Source organism: Crinia signifera, chromosome 2, assembly GCF_055691185.1.
Source record: "Crinia signifera chromosome 2, ASM5569118v1, whole genome shotgun sequence".
Lineage (NCBI taxonomy): Eukaryota > Metazoa > Chordata > Amphibia > Anura > Myobatrachidae > Crinia > Crinia signifera.
In genome coordinates, this window is record NC_139218.1 from 166,962,806 (window position 1) to 166,984,085 (window position 21,280).

Genomic DNA, 21,280 nt, shown 5'->3' on the forward strand with positions numbered 1-21,280 from the left:
GCTTCGGTCACCCTGATGCTTGAGATGACTGCTATACTTTCCATGTCACTGTATAAAATCATTCATTAAATTCAAGATAGACACAGCTGGAAATCTTTATTGGTTGCAGATTTATGTATGAGTGAACTCTTTTTGAAAAGTTGGAAGACCCCAAAGATCAGCTGAACAGATCCTTGGGGTGCATCTTTAACCCTTCTTTCAAGGAACTATGAAGGGGTAGATCATTTTAAGTAAGAGACTCCTTTTTCAAGAATGGAGGCCCACAGGTGTAACTAGGTGCATGATATTTTCCATAGCGCAGGCTAATCTTGTCTGATTACCGCTAAACAAAAGCTATTCGAGTAAAAAATAACCTTTTGAAATATGGGTGCCCATAGGTGTCACAGTAGCGGACATGCATGTGCTGCTCTGGGACATCTCCCCTCCTCCGCAGCCCCCCTTCCCTGCTGCCAGTAAATGCTGAAATACTGTAAATTATAGAACATTTTCAACAATGTTTTTTAAATTTTCTACCATTGTAAATTACATTGTAATCTAAAAGTTAATGGGAAACTTACTGATTGTAATTTTAATTAAGATAAATGGAAAAAAACAAAAAACATTTACCTGGGGGATTGCTCTGATAGACATGATGCCATTTTCACATCGATTAGTTTCTACGGAATAACAATTGTTTCTGGTCACTGCATTTAAACACGCTAAAGCATGGCTGTGCCTGATAAAGCCTCCGGTCAGCACAGTATTCCTCATGGGTGGTGCCCTGGACAACACAAAGCCAAGAATCCAAGACTGGAATATTGCAAGTGTGGTCATTTGTTTGATTTGCACTGAATTTGTTGTTGAGAATTCAACAAGATTATCTGGCATAAATAGTGTAGTATTCTCCATCAATTTGGAACTATCGTCCAGCTCACAAGCAGCTAAGGCTTCCATCTGCTCCTAAAAATGAAAGTGAATTACAACGTTAGCACAACTAATAACGGCATCACAAAAATTTGGGAAAATTCACACAATGGGTAGCTAAACTTATACATATATATTTAGGCAGGTAGCTCCGGCACTCGTTCCTGTGTGGATGTAGTTCCAAATATATTGGCCTTCTGTGGATTTGTCAGATCTAGATAAAATAATAAAAGAATCAGCGGCACTCACGAGACTTCATAAGTTGCAAAAAGTGGCTACTTTATTCCAACATGTTTCGGAGACACTTCTTAACAGAGCCACTTTTTGCAACTTATGAAGTCTCGTGAGTGCTGCTGATTCTTCTATTATTATATATATATTTATATATATTTATTCTATAGCCAAATCAATAGTGACATGTTGGTAAGTGCAGTAATACAGTATGGTCACTTCCGGCCTGCAGTCATCTTCCACCTATACCAGAGGGCCCTGGTAATCTCTGCTGGTTGTGTCACTGACTTGGACATTGATTCTATTGCTCTGCACTATTGTCACTGACTTGGACATTGATTCTATTGCTCTGCATTTGCTGTTGGCTTTATAAAGAGAAAGTAGAGCTAGCACGTTCTGTAGTTTTCAAGTATCAATTTCAGTATTGGGATATAGGCCAGATGCACTAAGCTTTTTCATATTTCAAACCCAGCCTGTGATATGGCAGGTAGGAGCGGATTGGCTGGTTATTTATCACTCTACACTTGAAGCTTAGTGCATCTGGCCCATGGTCTTAAATGCAGATTCTCATTTACTATGATATCAAGATTACAGAGGAGCAATTTTTGGAAATTTCTATTAAGCCTCAATGTTGGTTTGTTAAGACAATAATGGAAGCAAAAGTGTATATGATGTAAACAGTCTAAGCTTCCTGGAAAGTATTTTGGATACTTGTTTCCTAGCACGGCGCCACCGATGTTAATTGTATGACATTGGGTCGGTAAAATCGGTCGCATCGCATGCGATGCGACCGATTTTACAGATTTTTACATTGGAACCAGTGTATGATGTTCCGAGACCCGATTTTACATTGGACCCAATGAAAAATGCCCCCCCCAGACCCCATTTTTTATTGTATACCCACCGTGATGTGTAATTACTATGTCAAATGGCCCCCCATTGTTAACAGCATGATCAACCCGAAGCGTGGCGAGCGCAGCAAGCCCGCGAGGGGCGGCGGTACGCGTCCTCCGACCTTTTCTTACGCCCACTATCCACGTCGGCGTGGAATTGATTTTATATAGTTTGGTGAGTGCAGTGAGCCACCGAGCCCGAAGCGTGGCGAGCCCCGCGAGGGGACGTGCATTACTTCACATGTATTCCGCGTCCGCTCGCCACGCTTCAGGCTCGGTGGCTCGCTGCACTCGCCACACTATATAAAATCAACTCCACGCTGACGTGGATAGTGGGGGTATGAAAAGGACGCTGAAAAGGACGCTCGCCACGCTTCGGGTTCACGTTGATCGTGGCGTGCCGTTAACAATGGGGGGCCATTTCACATACAAATTACCCATCAGGGTGGATATACAATCAAAAATCAGGTATGGATGGCCATTTAACATTGTTCCCTATGTAAAATCAGGTCCATCGCATCGGTCGCATTGCATGCCATTATAATGGCATGCGATGCGACCGATTTTAAAATTGTAAGGAAAGCACTTTAAAAGCCCGAAATCGGGTCGGTCGGGTCCCATCGCATACCTTAAGTTAAGGTATGCGATGGGACCCGATGGGCGCCCTGCTAGGAAACAAGTACCGTATTTTTGTATGGGACAGTCCCACTACACTGCATATGTACCACAGTTTATGTATTCTTGAAAAAACGTAAATTAATTGCTCAGTTGAAATGAAGGAACAAGGACTAACATCAGATCTATCCATCCAATTACAAATGTTCACTTGCCCGCTCTACATATTGATTTCATTATCCTAATCCTTGTTTTGGTAAAGGTGATTGGACATGGAAACTCCTGAAAAGTGCTTTGTTTGAATGTCGTAATTGTGTTTTAACAGTGTCCCTCTTAAATACCAAAATCTACACAAAAAAGAAAACAAAAAACACCCGGATTTCTCTCTAATGATAAGCCAGCCGCTCTAAAACACAGCAATTTGGACCAATTAAGAGAGTAGGTGCGGGATGTTAAGGAATAGTTAGGGTTCCCAAAAATAGGCTTTATCTTGGGGCAGTAAAAAGATTTTAAATTAAAATGTATTAAATTTCTCTATTACACTTTAAATAGTTTATACACCTTGGTACGAGAGGGGCTTTTCTAAATCTCCTCATATCTACTCACTGAGGGGTAGATTTATTAAGCTCGGTGAAGTGATAAACTGTCTGATTTTTATCACCGGCCAATCAGCTCCTACCTGTCATTTTTCATACCAAGCCTGTAACTTCAACAGTTAGGAGCTAATTGGCCGGTGATGAAAACCAGACTCTTTATCACTTCACCAAGCTTAATAAATATGCCCCTGACTCCAAAATGTTAGGGCTCTGCCCGGGATGCCTTTCCTCTAGTTCTTTACCTTGCACTATCCATACCATCAGCATTCCGTGTATTGTGGATCCATGTTCCTCTCAGAAACTCTGACTGTTTGGTCACCGGTATGATGGGAACAAGATCACTAAGAACTACATATTCTTATGAGCTTCAGCAAGTTCACCTAGTTTTACCTCTATACTTGTTATTCCCCAATGGTTTACAGCTATATTTCTATACATACTTTGTGCTCATACACTACAATAGTTTATTTATTGGGAGCCACAAAATGTGCACAGTACCATGTAAGGAGTAGACCTAAATAAATACAGTACACCAAAATAAAGGGCATCCAGTGAAGCCAGAGAGACTGACAGGGACTCTGGATCCAGGGAATGTTGGACATTGAGTTATTGAAGTGACAGAAATTTATGGTCACAGGATGAGGTAATTTAGTGGTGCTGGCCAACGCCAGATCAATTTTGTTAAATATTTCAGGGAAAAAATATCTATAAAGGGTTAAGAAATCAAGGTTATCACAATAATTTTTCAAATATTTTGGAAACATGTTCCCATGACATTATTATTATTTTCAATACATGTATGGATATCCATTATTATTCTACTTAAACTTAGCATATAAAGTTTTGGTGAGAGATCTTCCACGTGTGACTGATAATGATCCTGTAGAATTATCTACATTCCTATACTCATAACATAACTTACCTTCCAATTCTTCCATGTCATCTTGATAAGATTTGCGGCTTTGTGCATTCTCTCAATTTGCTTCCTTGCAAGCCAGCCCCTTACAGCTAGATTATAAAAGGAATAATATCATTGTTAGCAGTACAGTGGATGCTTTAATAACCTACTTTGCACTTTCATATGGTGTAAGCAAGGGAATTTACATAAACAATCTCTGCAACATTTAACTGAATTAAAATGACAGCCTTAGATAGCGTTACCTGCTTGGATAGTCATGGCTGCCCTCCTTTGTCTGGCCAGCTTCCTATGTCTGTGCCGCTTCCAACAGCTCTGAATGCAAAATGCTTTCCTGGACAGAGCCAGGTCTCTTTCCTTTTCAAGTACATTAATCTAATATTTAAAAAAAAATAAAAAATTTACTTCCATTTTAAAGATAATATTTTAGTACTATCCATCTTCCGAAATAATTTCTAAGGTACCACATACAGTATCTCTGCATCACTATATAAGCAGGAGAGGAGTATATACAGATGTGTCCTCATACATCACTACTGCACTCATGCCAAACAGCCTCTCCCGGCACACCAGGTCTCTGTTTTGAAGAAAATGCGTCGTAGCTGAAATTTGATGTGACTGGGAAGCACCAGGAGACTCCAAATTTGATATAGGGCAATTGTTATTCTGTGCGTAATGGAGCTTCTGAATATGAATATAAAGTGCTACAATGTTGCAGCGGCAGCTTCCTCCCCCCCAATACAAATCCCATTACGCATGCCATATACCGGCCTAGTCACACATAAGTGTCACATATCAAATTCACAAACACGGTCTCCTTGTGTGTCCTACATTCACTGTGTTATGACGAAGATGTTTTTCACAAAAAAGAAAAACAAAAGTAATGTATAGTCCACTGAACCCTGCTTTGGACTTAGAGCTTACCTCCCCATGAACTCTGGATACAAATAATTACCAGAAGATCTCTTTTGGATGGTAATATACATTCTCATTTGTCAGCTATTTGTTTATGGAGACCCAAACATCACGCCTAATATCTCCGTGATATATTGTTTTAATCATTGCATATATATTTTATTGTCTATATTTTCACTATAGTATTTTAGTTAATAAACTATATAAAAATTTAAATTGAGAACCGTCTTATTGGGACAGCCAGCGCTGGCACATTTCCATTTTTTTTCTTATTACTTACCCTCTTCAAACAGGTGATAGCAATCATAAATGAAAAGGAAAGTCCAAAAAACTGAACATTGTTTCCCTCCTGGAGAGGGTCATGTTGGGAATTATGCTTAGGGGGTGATTCAGGTTGGCTCGCAAAGCACATTTAGTTTGCTAATGGACAAAACCATGTGCACTGCAAGTGGGGCTAATGTAACATATACAGAGTGAGTCGGATTTGGGAGAGTTATTTTGTTTCTGTGCAGGGTAAATACTGACTGCTTTCTTCTTACACTGCAATTTAGATTTCAGTTTAAACACACCCCACCCAAATATAACTCTTTCTGCACCTGTTACTTCTGTCCCACCTGCAGTGCACATGGTTTTGTCCATTAAGAAGGCGTTTGCTTTTGCAAACCAACCTGAATTAGGCCCTTATATCCCACATAGAGGGGTTTATTTACAAGAAGAGAATATAAAGGGGGGGGGGGGGGGGGGGAGTAGAGATACAGGTGCACTAGTGTCTCCTTTGCAATATTTACAACTGATTGCAACTACATTTTAAAAATTTAACGTTTATTAATATTTAACTTAAAATGAGTGTGAAGAACACATTTTAAACAATACTAGAAAGATGTGTGATAAAGATAGAAATGCATTTTCAAAATTGTTTTGAAGATATAGGCTGCTCTATTTGTTTTATGCTTTGTCTTGTTATTTCAATTTCTAGGTGCCCCATATATTCCTTTTTATAGAGATATTTTGACACAAGAGGCTGGTAATGGATGTATCTAAATTTATACTGGTATTTCTTTTGGGTTGGGATCATTTAGTCTACAGCATTATGGTCGACAGTCATTAGGACGACACCATTAGGTCGACAGTCAAAAGGTCGACATGGGGTTTTCACTGGTTTTTTTTACCTGAATGTCAACACAATCAACATAAACACAGTTTAAAGTGCACCGATGCGCTCGCTATGCGTCGGGCATGGTTCCTCGCTATGCTCGGCACACTATTTTATTCTCCCACCACGCCCTAGTGCAGCGGTTCCTAACCTATGGTACGCGTACCACCGGGTGTACGCGCTGGTCTTCCAGGGAGTACGCAAACCTGAAGCCAGTAATGGCGGCTGCGTGACCCGGCACATGCGCAGGACGCTGGGTCATGCCGCGGCGGCTGGAAGGACCCCGGCGCATGCGCAGTCGCGTAAGAAGGAGACCGCCACGCCACTGGGATGCCAGGTGAGTATGCTTACTGTCCCTCTTGCTCAGTTTCTCATCCTGCTGCACTGACTACAGCATTTCTGGACACTCATGTTTCCCCATGTTTTCCCCTGAGGACTGGCTCATGTCTGGCAATAATGAGTAGTGGAATCTACACTGTAGATACAGGTTGCAATGGGAATTGTGTGTGTCTACCAGGCAGTCAGACCATTACCTTGCTGGGAATAATGGCCCTGTATTTATCTTGAAACTGACACTGTGCCACACTTGAAAGTGGGAGAGCCTACCGGGCCTGCAAATGCCCCATAACTGATTAGGTGGGTTCTCTGTCCTCTCACTCCCAGCGTCTGTTACCTGCCCTGATCCCATACCCTCCAACATGACCCATTTGGTACACAATGCTCTGCTCCTGGCCTTCTTTCTTAATGTAGGACCTGTGTGGAACAAAATAATTGACGAGGAGGGTGTTTCAACTCAAGTGACAGCAATCATACATTACCAGAGGAGTCCAGGAACAGAACAAGGTGTACCGGATGCAATGGGTCATGTTTAAAGGCTTGTATATCAAGGTAATACTGTTTTTGTTTTTCAGTTAAGCTGCAAATACAATTGTAAAATGTAAAAGCAAAAGCCTATAAATGCCATTAAAAAGTAGTTTTTAGTATTTTGCTAACCTAATAACATTACTATCTAACAAAAACAAACGTTTCTGGCGAGGACGGATGTAGGGTTACCACCTAGTCCCTTTAATTCCGGACACATGTTAATTACACAGGTTCTGTGGCAGTTTAAAATCAGGTGAAGTGGAGTCTTGAAGTCAGCCAGCCACAGAACCTGTGTAATTAATATGTGTCCGGAATTAAAGGGACTAGGTGGTAACCCTAGACTGATGGGTGGGGGGGATTTATGAGAGGAGGGGGTACTCCAAAATGAAAAGCCTAATCAAGGGGTACGGGAAAGAAAAAAGGTTGGGAACCACTGCCCTAGTGGATGGTAGGGCATGAAATACCGCATGTCGGCTCAAGAAACTGTGAAAAACTCCATGTCGACCTAGACAATGTCGAACCAATGACCTGTCGAACTAATGACCTGCCAACTTTTTCCCATGTTGACCTAATGGTGTCGACCTAATGACTGACGGCCATAATGCTGTAGACCAATTGAACGCATCACATTTTTTTTTGATCCCTTGTAGGTTAAGTTGTGTAACTGTTCACTTGTTAAGGCCCATACACACTGGGCGACTTTGAGCTGAAAGTCGCTCAAAACAGCAGGTTTGAGCGGCTTTCAGCTCAAAGCCGCCCTATGTGTATGGCCCAGCGGTGAGCGCTGCTGTGCGCTCCCGTAACATCGCTGGGAAAGCAGATCCTCTGCTGGTTACACTAGCAGATGAGTGGCTTTCAGGACGGCTTTGCATAGCACTCCGGTAATTTGCCGTTCCGCAGCCTAGAAAATCCTAATAGGTTACAATGCTGATGAGGCCAAAAATCTGCACAGTTATTTTGTGCAGGGGAGTCACGGACGAGATGCAGCGGACTATTAAGTCCCCACATGACTGCCAAGTGGGACGGTACTGTAACTGTATCAGCGAGCATTTAGCCACCTAGATCTCCTGTTTCTTGCAAACAGTGATTAATATTGTTTGTGTGTACTGGCAAGAGGAGCTACACATTTCTGTAGTAGCATCACAGTAGACAGCCAGTAGGGTAACTGGCAAAGAAGAAAGGCAGATAATGTATTGGACTGTCAATACAGAGCGAAAAATTAAATTTTGACTTCAAGCTATTCAGTGATGGCTGAGAATAAGATATGCAAGAAAGGAGAAAAATTGAGATGAAATGCAACTTTGTTGCCGTCAGGTCAAAGTGGTAATGGAGGGGGGCGTGGCCTGGCCGGGAGTGAAGGAAGCCACACATCTCCTGGTGCTCCCACAAAGTGCAGCTTCTACACTCCCAAAACCCTCTTTGCAGCCTCCCAAATACCACACATCCCACCTGCACACCCCACTGACCTCCTCCAGTGCCTGGGGGTGTAGCTGCAGAGCCGGGGGACTGATATATCCGTCCCTGCAGGTTGCAGCCTACCACCAGCACGAAGCCGGGGCCTCAATTTCTGCTGGAGCCCAGAGAGGGGGCGCTCGTCCCCGGACCGCCAGACGCCCGTTTTAAGCACCCCAGACGGGATACCTGCAGCTGGCAAGACAGCCCAGACCCTCGGGTGAGCTTGCCCCTCGTAGGGGGACTTGCCCAGAGGTTTTATTTTGCCCTGGCACACTGCCAAAACCGGATCACACAGGACGCGGTGGCCATCTTGGTTGTGGAATTCCATAAAAGCAAGTGCACAAACGTTATCTAGAGACTGTTTTCAAGCTGCTGCCCCTATAACACCAATTATTAACACATCCCTAGCCTGTCCCCTCCTGGGGACTAGTGTTGAAGCTCTAGAGGAGGAACGTGAAAACGATTCCGACCAACTAACCTCTATCAAAGAGACCCTCTCCCAACAGGCAAACGACATGAGAATCCTACAGGAGAAGCTGGAAGATCTGGACAACCGGGGCCGCAGAAATAATGTGCGGGTGAGGGGCCTCCCAGAATCTGTGCCCCCTTCCGGTATAATTGATGCCCTCAACAAAATGTTTGGTGAAATCCTGGGTCTCGATCCCGAGATCCCCATTGAATTTGACCGTGCCCATAGAGCCCTCAAACCTAAAGGGCAAGCATCTGAGCAGTCTAGGGATGTAATTTGCCGTCTCCACTATTACTCCCAGAAAGAGGAATTGCTACGGAAAGTTCGTGACCTAGAGGCCATCGAATTCGAGGGGACTTGTGTTCAGATCTTCCAAGATCTTTCATGGCGCACACTCCAGCAAAGAAGACTGATAAAACCACTCACAGATGCCCTTCGCAAGTCGAACTATAAGTACAAGTGGGGCTTTCCCTTCTCCCTACAGGTAGCTTCAGCGGGACGTCAATTCACTCTACGCTCTCCAGCCGACCTTCACGACTTCTGCTCCAACTTGGGTCTAGACGAACTCTCCCTACCTGATTGGCAGGCCTTCCACTTACCAAACGCCCCCTCTCCCCACAACTCCAAAAGGGAGAGATGGCAACAAGCCAACACCTCGAAGAGATCCAGAGGACCTCCTGCCCCTCGCTCCCAAGATCCTACCTGATGAGACGACGAGTGGTAACATTAGACAATGAACACTAATCCTGTACACACTGTCGTCACTTCAGAATTACTATACCGCTACTTAATACCCTCTTAATGTCTTCTGATTAGTACTTCTTAAGACCCTATGGTCATATGTTAGGTCTGTTTTTTTTTTTTTACTAGTTACTCAGAGAACCAAGTATTCATCTACACTTTTACATTTAGTAATCTAGAACACTTCAGTTAGTATTGTTGGGGCACGGCTCCCTAGTTCCCCTCACCGCTATTCGTACAATCCTCTGTGACATGGTCACCACTATGGCCTCTTCACTGTCCGGATGTGGCTATGTTTTGGTGCTCATACCAGATGTTCACAGTTTTACTACGCATTGTGTTATATTTTATTGTATGTTTTTTGCCCTATCCCCATGACCCTTCTCCCTCCCTCACCACCAACTCCCTGCTCAACCTCACCACTGTCCCTTCCCGATCCTCCTACCCGATCCGATTCTTACCCATTGACTTCTCATCTTACAACTACCAAATGACCTCATCCCTACGTATTATATCCATCAATGCTAGGGGTTTAAACATCCCAGAAAATTTCCTTCATAAAGAAAGGGCAGATATCGTCTTAGTCCAGGAAACGCACTTTCCCCAGAACGACCCAACTCCTCGACTAAGTAACCACTACTTCCCTACCACACACTACTGCAATTACCCGCATTCAAAATCTAAAGGAGTTGCCATCCTATTTGCCCGACATGTACCAATCTCTGACGTACAAACACACATACTAGAAGAGGGTCGCTGTCTACTTCTAACATGCACCATATAGAACACAAAGCTCACAATTGTTAACATTTACGTGCCCAATCAGGGACAACTGACCTTCCTCAGGAAGGTTCTAGAGAGGGTAGACTCACTTAAGCAAGGGATCCTGGTTGATAGGGTGCGATTTCAACTGGGCTCTAGACCCTCTCCAAGATGTAACGCCATCCCCTAACTCCCCTCCGAGTTCACAAACCAGGGAGGTTAAGCGCCTTTTTCACACTCATCAACTATCAGACGTTTGGCAAATTCATCACACTGCCGAATGGGACTTTAGAGTAAGATTTGTGGGGGGGTGAGTAGTAAGTAGACTAGACTATTTCCTCCTGAACCATAACTGCCTACACTTGGTTCGAGACTCTTCTATTGGCTCCATAACCTGGTCCGACCACGCCCCTGTTTATTTAGTCATCTCCTTAGATATGGCCCCTAGACAACGTTCCTGGCGCTTTAACGAATCTTTACTCTCAGACCCGAACTACAAATCTCAATTAGAAGAAACCCTGGACACCTATGTGGAACATAATGTCACCCCTGATGTCTCTGATATGGTGATCTGGGAGGCACACAAGTGTGTAATGAGGGGAAAATGTATTCAGTTAGGGTAATTTATTAAAAAAAACAGAAACAGAAGAAAATCGATGACCTCCTTCAGAAAATCCAAGTACTAGAAATTACCCATAAAGCATCCCTCTTCTCCACCACGTTTGTAGAACTCACCTCCGCTAGGTCAGCTCATAATAAACTACTGTTGGACAAAGTGAAAATGGTATTTCGGAAATGTCATAATCGATATTACCGATGGGGGAATAAACCAGGCAAAATGCTCGCTAAGGCACTTCGCACCCAAAGGTCCCTCTCTTTCATCCCTTCTATTAAAAACACTCAAGCCCAAACACTACATGACACGGACTCCATTGCAGCTACCTTCTGCTCATATTACTCATCCCTATATAACTTAAACCCTCCAAAGACCCCCGACCAACTCGAAGAACAACAACGACATATCAGATCCTACCTTATGAAAATTGGCTTCCCTACCCTAACCAATGAGCTTAAAAATGACCTCGAGAGACCCTTCACAGAATTAGAGTTGACCGAGGCGATTAAGACAACCCCCTCAGGTAAAAGTCCTGGCCCGGATGGGTTTACCATCTCCTACTACAAAGCCTTTAAGGACAAACTTCTCCCTTTATTACTGCAGGCTTGCAACACAGTAAGTGCAACTCATCCCTTCCCCCTCCAATCATTTGAAGCCCACATTACTGTAATCCCTAAAGAGGGCAAAGATCCATCCCTTTGCCCCAGCTACCGTCCCATTTCGCTCCTTAATATTGATGTGAAACTATATGCCAAATTACTTGCAAACAGACTAAAACATCTTCTGCCAACCATTATTCACAACGACCAGGTAGGCTTCGTGCCAGGCCGTGAAGCCAAGGATAATACCTCCAAAATAATCACCCTTATACATCACGTTACAACCACCAAAACCCCTGGAATCCTTCTATCAACTGATGCCGAGAAGGCATTTGATAGAATTGACTGGGGCTTCATGCGGGGGGTGCTGGACCACCCAGGGTTGGGACCGATATGTCTACAACGTATTTTAGCCCTATATACCTCCCCTTCCGCTAGAATACGGATCAATGGCACACTGCCTAACTCGTTCGCTATCAGCAATGGGACCCGACAGGGGTGCCCGCTCTTTCCCCTCATTTTCGTTCTGTGCATCGAAGCCCTGGCCAGAGCTATCAGGGGAAACCAAAACATTAGCGGGATTACAATAGCTGGACAAGAATATAAGCTAGCGCTCTTTGAGAACGATCTACTTGCTACAATTACTAACCCCACGACCTCCCTTCCCAACTTAATGTCCGAGTTTCAGGGTTTCAGCACCCTCTCTAATTTTAAATATAAATTTTACTAAGTCGGCGGCTATGAACGTCTCCGCTTCTCCGACTATTGTGACAAACCTCAAAAACTCATTTCCCTTTACATGGCACACATCCCACCTCAAATACCTGGGAGTAAACATCTCCAGTGATCCCACTAGACTGTTCGAACTCAACTCCACCCCACTCCTACACAAACTTCGCGCGGACCACCAAGCCTGGAAATCTAGACCCTTTTCCTGGTTTGGCAGAGTAGGGATTCTTAAAATGAACTCACTTCCGAAAAAAATATTTTATACCTCCTACAGACTCTCCCTATTAAAATTCTGCCTCGATGGTTTAAAGAGATTAAATCCCTTTTCCGGGATTTTGTCTGGGGAAATAAGAGGCCACGAGTGGGCCTTACTCTACTTCAGAGACAAAAAATGCAGGGGGTATTGGGTTGCCGGACATTCAAGGGTACTACCAAGCCTGTTTGATCTGGACCACTCTATTATTCTGCTCAATAAACACCAACAAACAATGGGTCCAGATAGAGAACCACTCACTCCCTATCAATATTACACCCTGGCTCTCACATCTACCCACCCCACTATAAGCCCAACCCTAGTCTGTTGGAAGACTGTTCGCAAATCACCATCCATCTCCGCACCCACTTCCCCTTACATGTCCTTTCTTTTTGACAAACGCTTCCCCCCCGGACACAAGGCCACTGCCTTCCGCCCTTGGTATGACCGGGGTCTATACCGAGTAGGCCAGCTACTGTCCGAGGGATCAGTAGTTCCTTTTACGGATCTACAAAATAAATGGAACTTACCTGCGAATGACCTTTGGAGATGCCTTCAAACACGCCACTACCTGACTTCCCTGAACCTCTCGACCCCAATTACCTCCACCCTTACCCCCTTTGAACAGCTATGTGAGGCGAAAGACCATCCATCGCGCCCAGTATCCCAGATCTACAATCTCCTATTGGAAGACAGGAGCCATAGCCCTCCTCCTTTCACTACGAGATGGAATACAGACCTGAAGGTAGATCTAAAAGACGATGATTGGGGAAATATTTTAAAATTAGCACATCATTGCTCCCCTAGCACACTGGTAGTCGAGACGCAATATAAGTTGTTGTCACGATGGTACAGATGCCCCGACACACTCTCTAAAATGGGCCTAGGTCTTCCCAACAAATGTTGTCGGTGTTCCGCGAGCCCAGGAGACCTCCTACACATCTGGTGGAGCTGCCCATCCATAAAACCCTACTGGCGTAATGTTATTGCCATCTCTGGGAAAATACTGGGTGAACCGGCCCCATCAGACCCTTTGTTCTGGTTATTCCACTACTCAACAGGCTCAATCTCAAGATATAAGAAATCTATCCTTTGCCGCCTAAACAACGCGGCAAAGGCAGTTATTCCAGTCCGGTCGCGCTCGCCACTCCCCCCAACAACTTTAGAATGGTTTAACCGGTTAGACTCCTATATGGATATGGAGGATATAGTATGCTCGGCCGAAGACGACTCAGCCGCCTTTAGGGATACTTGGTCAGCATGGATAAACTTTAAAGAATCTCCCCCATATAGAACAGCACTAAATCCCCTCCCACCACAACTGCCCTAGCGATACCCCAGCTCGCTGATGACGCCCCAGACCCCACCTCTTATATACCTCACACACACTCCACCCACACCCCTTAAATACTCTAGAGGAATATATGCTTATCACCTCCTAACGGACTTTTATGCTTTATATCGGATCCCCCCACCCCCCAATCCCCTACCCCACCTCGCCCCCCCTTTCTATGACCTAATTTCCCCCCACCCCCTATCTTCTTAAGCTTTCCTACGCTCATATATCCATGCAATTTTGTATACTGTTGGATTATTGTTAAGACTATCTTGCACTCTGTATTCCCGTTTATTGTACCCCCCCACCTTAAATTCAATAAACATATTTTGCATTAAAGTGGTAATGGAAGCCGAAGAAGCCTTTCTATATCAAAAGGGTGGAAGTTTGCAGTAAATTGTAACCCCTTTAATCTTTTACTATGTAAAGGTTACCACTAAGTAACTAAGTGCCTCCACCCAAACTTTATTTAAATTAGTGTCGTCTGGGAAACACTCATCTAATTACCGGTAAGTATATGCCTATCCTATAATGTTACTCCCTCATGAACTTGGCTAACCCGTCCATAGAATAAGTAATAAATATATTAACACTACAATTATATATATAGATTTCAACACCTGAATCAAGGGTCGAGTACATCGCAGAGCGACAGTGAACCAACTGGCACCCAACTACCCTCAGGTTCAGGCCCTTTAGGCACGTCAACAAGAGCCATGATTACAAAAGGCAAAGGCGTGCTACTAGAAGGGCTGGACAGAACAAAAGGCAGATACCACCAGAGACCCCCCAACAGGGGCAAGAAATAGTATTTAACTTGTCTTCCACCCCATTAACTAAGGATGAATTAGATGTCCTGACACTGGGACTTGCGTTTGTCCCTACTACTAAATACGATCCTTTTCAGTGGAAAGTGGACACTTATAAACTTCAGAGGAGTCTGCGGTTAAAAGACCATTTTGGACGCTTCAAACCAGCTGTCAAACAATTGGACGCTAAGGAGATTATACCACATCAATTGAAGAAAGTGATACCAACATCGAAATTTGATCCAACATCGATGAACCCATCAATTAAGACCTTCTCACAATTGATGGACCAATTGGGTGAGCAACCATTACATCAGAGACATTATGATAATTTGTCCCCTGGCCAAAGGATAGCCCTTAAAAATTTGTCTTTGAGACAGGACATTGTAATAAGAGGGGCGGACAAAGGCGGGGCCGTTATTGTGCAGGATACCGCCACTTATAGATCAGAATGTCTTAGACAACTTTGTGATAATACTACTTACGCCAGCTTGTTATCAGATCCCACAGCTGATTATAAAAAAGAGCTAGTAGAATTGTTATCTAGATATGGTTCAGATGGTTTTCTAGATGTTGATATTTGCAGTGCATTAATTGTGGAATTCCCGGTATCACCATTATTTTACACTATTCCAAAGATACATAAGGATGTGAACAAACCCCCCGGAAGACCCATTATATCAGCTAGGGGGTCCCTGTTCCATCCTTTATCTGTATATTTGGATAGTTTATTAAATCCTTGCGTCCAATTAATGTCTTCTTATTTACAGGATACCACTGACCTATTAAGAGTATTACAGGCGGCAGACGATAGTGGGGAGTTGTCCAAATTTCAGTGTATAGGTACCGCGGATGTGACCAGTCTCTACACCTGCATCCCACATGATGCAGGTGTTGAGGCGGTAGGCGCATTCTTGGTAAACAACCCCCACTATCAAGGTCCACCTATCCATGTATTCTTACGTTTGTTACACTTGATCCTGACCAAGAATTATTTTTATTTGAGGGCAAATTCTATTTGCAAATAGCCGGGTGTGCAATGGGGTCTTCGGTGGCACCGGCTTATGCAAATGTCTTTATGCACCACATTGAACAGCAGATGTTTTACATCAATGGTAATTTACGGTCTGAGATCATAGTGTACAAACGCTTCATTGATGACCTCTTGATTGTGTGGCGGGGTGAAGAGGAGTGTCTTGGTGATCTTATTGAAATGCAAAATGTATCATCGAGTGTGGTGAAATTTACATATGACATCGATAAAACATCGGTCCATTTTTTAGATGTAGTAATTGAAATCAAAGATGGACATATCACCACCTCATTATTCACCAAGAAGACTGATAGAAACACTCTTCTGCGCAATGAGAGTCACCATCCAGCCTCATTGCGCAGAGGATTACCTTATTCACAATTGATCAGAGCAAGAAGGATCACTTCAAACATTGAACAGGTGGAGCCAGCCCTAGAGGCTATAGTAACTAAATTCCAAGACAGAGGTTACCCCTTAATTGATTTACAGGATGCTAAGAAAAAAGCATTAGCAATCCCACGTGAGAAATTGCTGTGCTATAAGAAGAAGGAACCACAGAGTAACAAAGTTGTTCCGTGGGTTAACAGATACTCTACCCATTCTATAAGAAACACCAAAAAGGTAAAATCTTACTGGCCCATAGTGTCTTCTGACACAGATCTCCCCTTACTGTTAAATTCCAGAATCCTGCCCAGCTTTACTCGTGGCCGTAATATCAAGGATACTGTAGTAAAATATGACATCACAGGGTGGGAGAATAAAACTAGTAGCCATTTTTTGACGAGGAGGAATGGATGCTACCGATGCTTGGGGTGCACAACTTGTCGTGCCATGAGCATTGGGGGCACATTCAGTCATCCTCGGTCTGGTAGAAGGGTTCCAATTAATTTTCCTTTGACTTGTAGTTCCTCTTATGTTATTTATTTATTGACCTGCCCCTGTGGCTTGAGCTACGTGGGCAAAACCCAACGTACATTTAAAGAAAGAATGGCAGGCCATAGATCAGGAATCAACGCTGCCATTAATCAGGGGAACTCAGACCAGCCTGTTCCAAGACACTGTTTGAAGATGGGACATAGTGTCGCTAGCATAAAATCAATTATAATAGACCATGTCCCGGCCACACTTAGGGGTGGCGATAGGAACAAGGCCTTATTGAGGAAGGAAAGCCGCTGGATCCATTATTTGGGGACAGTGGCACCAAATGGCCTCAATGAGAACTTGGGGCTTCAATGTTTCTTGTAAAATCTATAAAATCATAAATTAATTGATTTCTCTCCATGTGGTTCTTCTTGCTTTCAATATTGGGTTTATTAAATTACCATTAATTAAACTTATACAGTTTCTTGCTCCTATGCTGATAAAGAGCTGGGTGGTTCTCTTAGTCCATACTAATGTTATTATACTGTAATACTGCAATATTTTCTTCGGGCTTTAGATTGGGAAGTCAACCTGACTAGTCATAAATTGTTATTATATTGCCAATGATATAGTGTGGTACTTTGCTTAAAAAACACGTAGTGACAAATAAGAAAATGTTCTTGAATACGTGTGTAATTTTGTATTAATGACTTTCCACCAGTTGGATAACACAGGTTTTAACTGTATTATGCATATTTTTTAATGCATGTTTGTTCATTGTTGTTTTTTAGATTGCCTGGCAACGCTATTCACCTTATGTGCAGGGATAGTCATTGGTGGCAGCGCATCACGTGACTGGAACCCCGGAAGTGTGCGCCGGCATGAACAGTACCCGGAACCTTGTCATCTGAGCGGTGTTCTGTGGGGAAGCATTTCGGCGTTACCATCTATCCAGCGTGGTTTACAGTAGTGACGGACGCCGGCGGCGATTCCCTGGACAGGTGAGTGAGGCGTGTCCACGCCAGTTCTGGGGGAGTGGTGGCGGGAATTTCTATGTATAAATGCACTTTAATGTCACTATTTAACCCCTTCCTGACAGAGCCAGTTTTTGCGTTCCTGACAGAGCCCTTTTTTTCAAATCTGACATGTCTCACTTAAGTGGGGATAACTTTTTTTTGCTTTTACTTATCCCAGTGATTTTGAGATTGTTTTTTCGTGACACATTGTACTTCAAATTAGTGGTAAATTTGGGTCGATACAGTCTGTGTTTTTTTGTGAAAAATACCAAAATATCGTGAAAAAATGGAAAATTTAGCGATTTGCAAAATGTTAAATTTTCTGCTTGTGAGACAAATAATCTTACCACTCAAAATAGTGAATAACTAACATAGACCATATGTCTACTTTATGTTGACATCATTATTTCAACTTCCTTTTAATTTTTTGGGACACTAGGAGGCTTACAATATGAATAGCAAATTCTCAAATTTTCAAGAAAATTTCAAACACTGATTTTTTTAGGGACCAGTTCAGTTCTGATGTGACTTTGAGGGACTTGTATGTGAGACACCCCCATAAATGATGCCATTTCAAAAACTGCACCCCTCACAGTATTCAAAACAGCATTTTGGAAGTTTGTTAACCCTTTAGGTGTTTCACAGGAATTAAAACAAAGTGTAGGTGAAATTTCAAAATTTCTTTTTTTTTGCAGATTTGCAATTTTAATACATTTTTCTAAGGAACACAGTACATTTTACTAGAGAAATGTGACTGAAAATTGATTCCCCCAATTCTTTTGTTTTCATAAATATCCTATATGTGGCCCTAGTGTGCACGGTGACCAAACCACAGGCTTCATAATAGAAGGAGCACCTACTTGATTTTGGAGCCTCCTTTTTATGAGATTATTTTTTAGGCACCATGTAGGTTTCTAGGCACCATAAGATGCTAAAAGTTAGGAACCCCCCCACAAGTGACCCCATTTTGCAAACTACACCCCTCAGGGAATTCATCTAGGGGTATAGTGTACATTTCAAACCCCCAGGGGTTTCACCAATTGTGGTACAACTGGGCAGTGAAAATGAAAAATTATTTTTTTTACACAAAAATACAGTTCTGGCTCCAAATTTGTCATTTTCAGAAGGTATGAAGGAGACAAAGCACCCCAAAATCTGTGCCCCAATTTCTCCCGAGTACGGCAATGCCTCACATGTGACCAAAAAATACCAGTTGGGTGCATGGCAGGACTCAGAAGGGAAGGAGTGATTTTTGGATTTTGCAGCTCAGATTCTGGTGGAATTTTGGTGGGTGCTATGTCGCATTAGCAAGACCCCCAAAGCACCAATACAGTGGAACCCCCCCACAAGTCACCCCATTTTGAAAACTACACCCCTCAGGGAATTCATCTAGGGGTATAGTGTACATTTCAAACCCCCAGGGGTTTCACCAATTTTGATACAAGTGGGCAGTGAAAATGAAAAATTACATTTTTTTACACAAAAATGCAGTTCTGGCTCAAAATTTTTCATTTTCAGAAGGTATGAAGGAGAAAAAGCACCCCAAAATCTGTGCCCCAATTTCTCCCGAGTACGGCAATGCCTCACATGTGACCAAAAAATACCAGTTGGGTGCATGGCAGGACTCAGAAGGGAAGGAGTGATTTTTGGATTTTGCAGCACAGATTCTGGTGGAATGAATGGTGGGTGCTATGTTGCACCAATACAGTGGAACCCCCCCACAAGTCACCCCATTTTGCAAAGTACACCCCTCAGGGAATTCATCTAGGGGTATAGTGTACATTTCAAACCCCCAGGGGTTTCACCAATTTTGATACAAGTGGGCAGTGAAAATGAAAAATTACATTTTTTTACACAAAAATGCAGTTCTGGCTCAAAATTTTTCATTTTCAGAAGGTATGAAGGAGAAAAAGCACCCCAAAATCTGTGCCCCAATTTCTCCCGAGTACGGCAATGCCTCACATGTGACCAAAAAATACCAGTTGGGTGCATGGCAGGACTCAGAACGGAAGGAGTGATTTTTGGATTTTGCAGCTCAGATTCTGGTGGAATTTTGGTGGGTGCTATGTCGCATTAGCAAGACCCCCCAAGCACCAATACAGTGGAACCCCCCCACAAGTCACCCCATTTTGAAAACTACACCCCTCAGGGAATTCATCTAGGGGTATAGTGTACATTTCAAACCCCCAGGGGTTTCACCAATTTTGATACAAGTGGGCAGTGAAAATGAAAAATTACATTTTTTTACACAAAAATGCAGTTCTGGCTCAAAATTTTTCATTTTCAGAAGGTATGAAGGAGAAAAAGCACCCCAAAATCTGTGCCCCAATTTCTCCCGAGTACGGAAATGCCTCACATGTGACCAAAAAATACCAGTTGGGTGCATGGCAGGACTCAGAACGGAAGGAGTGATTTTTGGATTTTGCAGCACAGATTTTGGTGGAATGAATGGTGGGTGCTATGTTGCACCAATACAGTGGAACCCCCCCACAAGTCACCCCATTTTGCAAAGTACACCCCTCAGGGAATTCATCTAGGGGTATAGTGTACATTTCAAACCCCCAGGGGTTTCACCAATTTTGATACAAGTGGGCAGTGAAAATGAAAAATTACATTTTTTTACACAAAAATGCAGTTCTGGCTCAAAATTTTTCATTTTCAGAAGGTATGAAGGAGACAAAGCACCCCAAAATCTGTGCCCCAATTTCTCCCGAGTACGGCAATGCCTCACATGTGACCAAAAAATACCATTTGGGTGCATGGCAGGACTCAGAAGGGAAGGAGTGATTTTTGGATTTTGCAGCTCAGATTCTGGTGGAATTTTGGTGGGTGCTATGTCGCATTAGCAAGACCCCCCAAGCACCAATACAGTGGAACCCCCCCACAAGTCACCCCATTTTGCAAACTACACCCCTCAGGGAATTCATCTAGGGGTATAGTGTACATTTCAAACCCCCAGGGGTTTCACCAATTTTGATACAAGTGGGCAGTGAACATGAAAAATTACATTTTTTACACAAAAATGCAGTTCTGGCTCAAAATTTTTCATTTTCAGAAGGTATGAAGGAGAAAAAGCACCCCAAAATCTGTGCCCCAATTTCTCCCGAGTACGGCAATGCCTCACATGTGACCAAAAAATACCAGTTGGGTGCATGGCAGGACTCAAAAGGGAAGGAGTGATTTTTGGATTTTGCAGCTCAGATTCTGGTGGAATTTTGGTGGGTGCTATGTCGCATTAGCAAGACCCCCCAAGCACCAATACAGTGGAACCCCCCCACAAGTGACCCCATTTTGCAAACTACACCCCTCAGGGAATTCATCTAGGGGTATAGTGTACATTTCAAACCCCCAGGGGTTTCACCAATTTTGATACAAGTGGGCAGTGAACATGAAAAATTACATTTTTTACACAAAAATGCAGTTCTGGCTCAAAATTTTTCATTTTCAGAAGGTATGAAGGAGAAAAAGCACCCCAAAATCTGTGCCCCAATTTCTCCCGAGTACGGCAATGCCTC

At 43.2% G+C, this 21,280-nt stretch overlaps 1 protein-coding gene across 1 annotated transcript in view; it reads right to left on the bottom strand.

The window, feature by feature from the left end:
- Positions 1–21,280, bottom strand: part of MYO19 (myosin XIX) — a 198,245-nt gene that overhangs the window by 20,321 nt on the left and 156,644 nt on the right. Inside the window, exons 21-23 of the mRNA XM_083173175.1 lie at positions 4,400–4,529; positions 4,161–4,246; positions 607–939 (exon numbers count right to left, since the gene is read on the bottom strand). Coding sequence (XP_083029301.1) covers positions 607–939; positions 4,161–4,246; positions 4,400–4,529 — 549 coding nt within the window. The remainder of the gene's footprint in view (positions 1–606; positions 940–4,160; positions 4,247–4,399; positions 4,530–21,280) is intronic.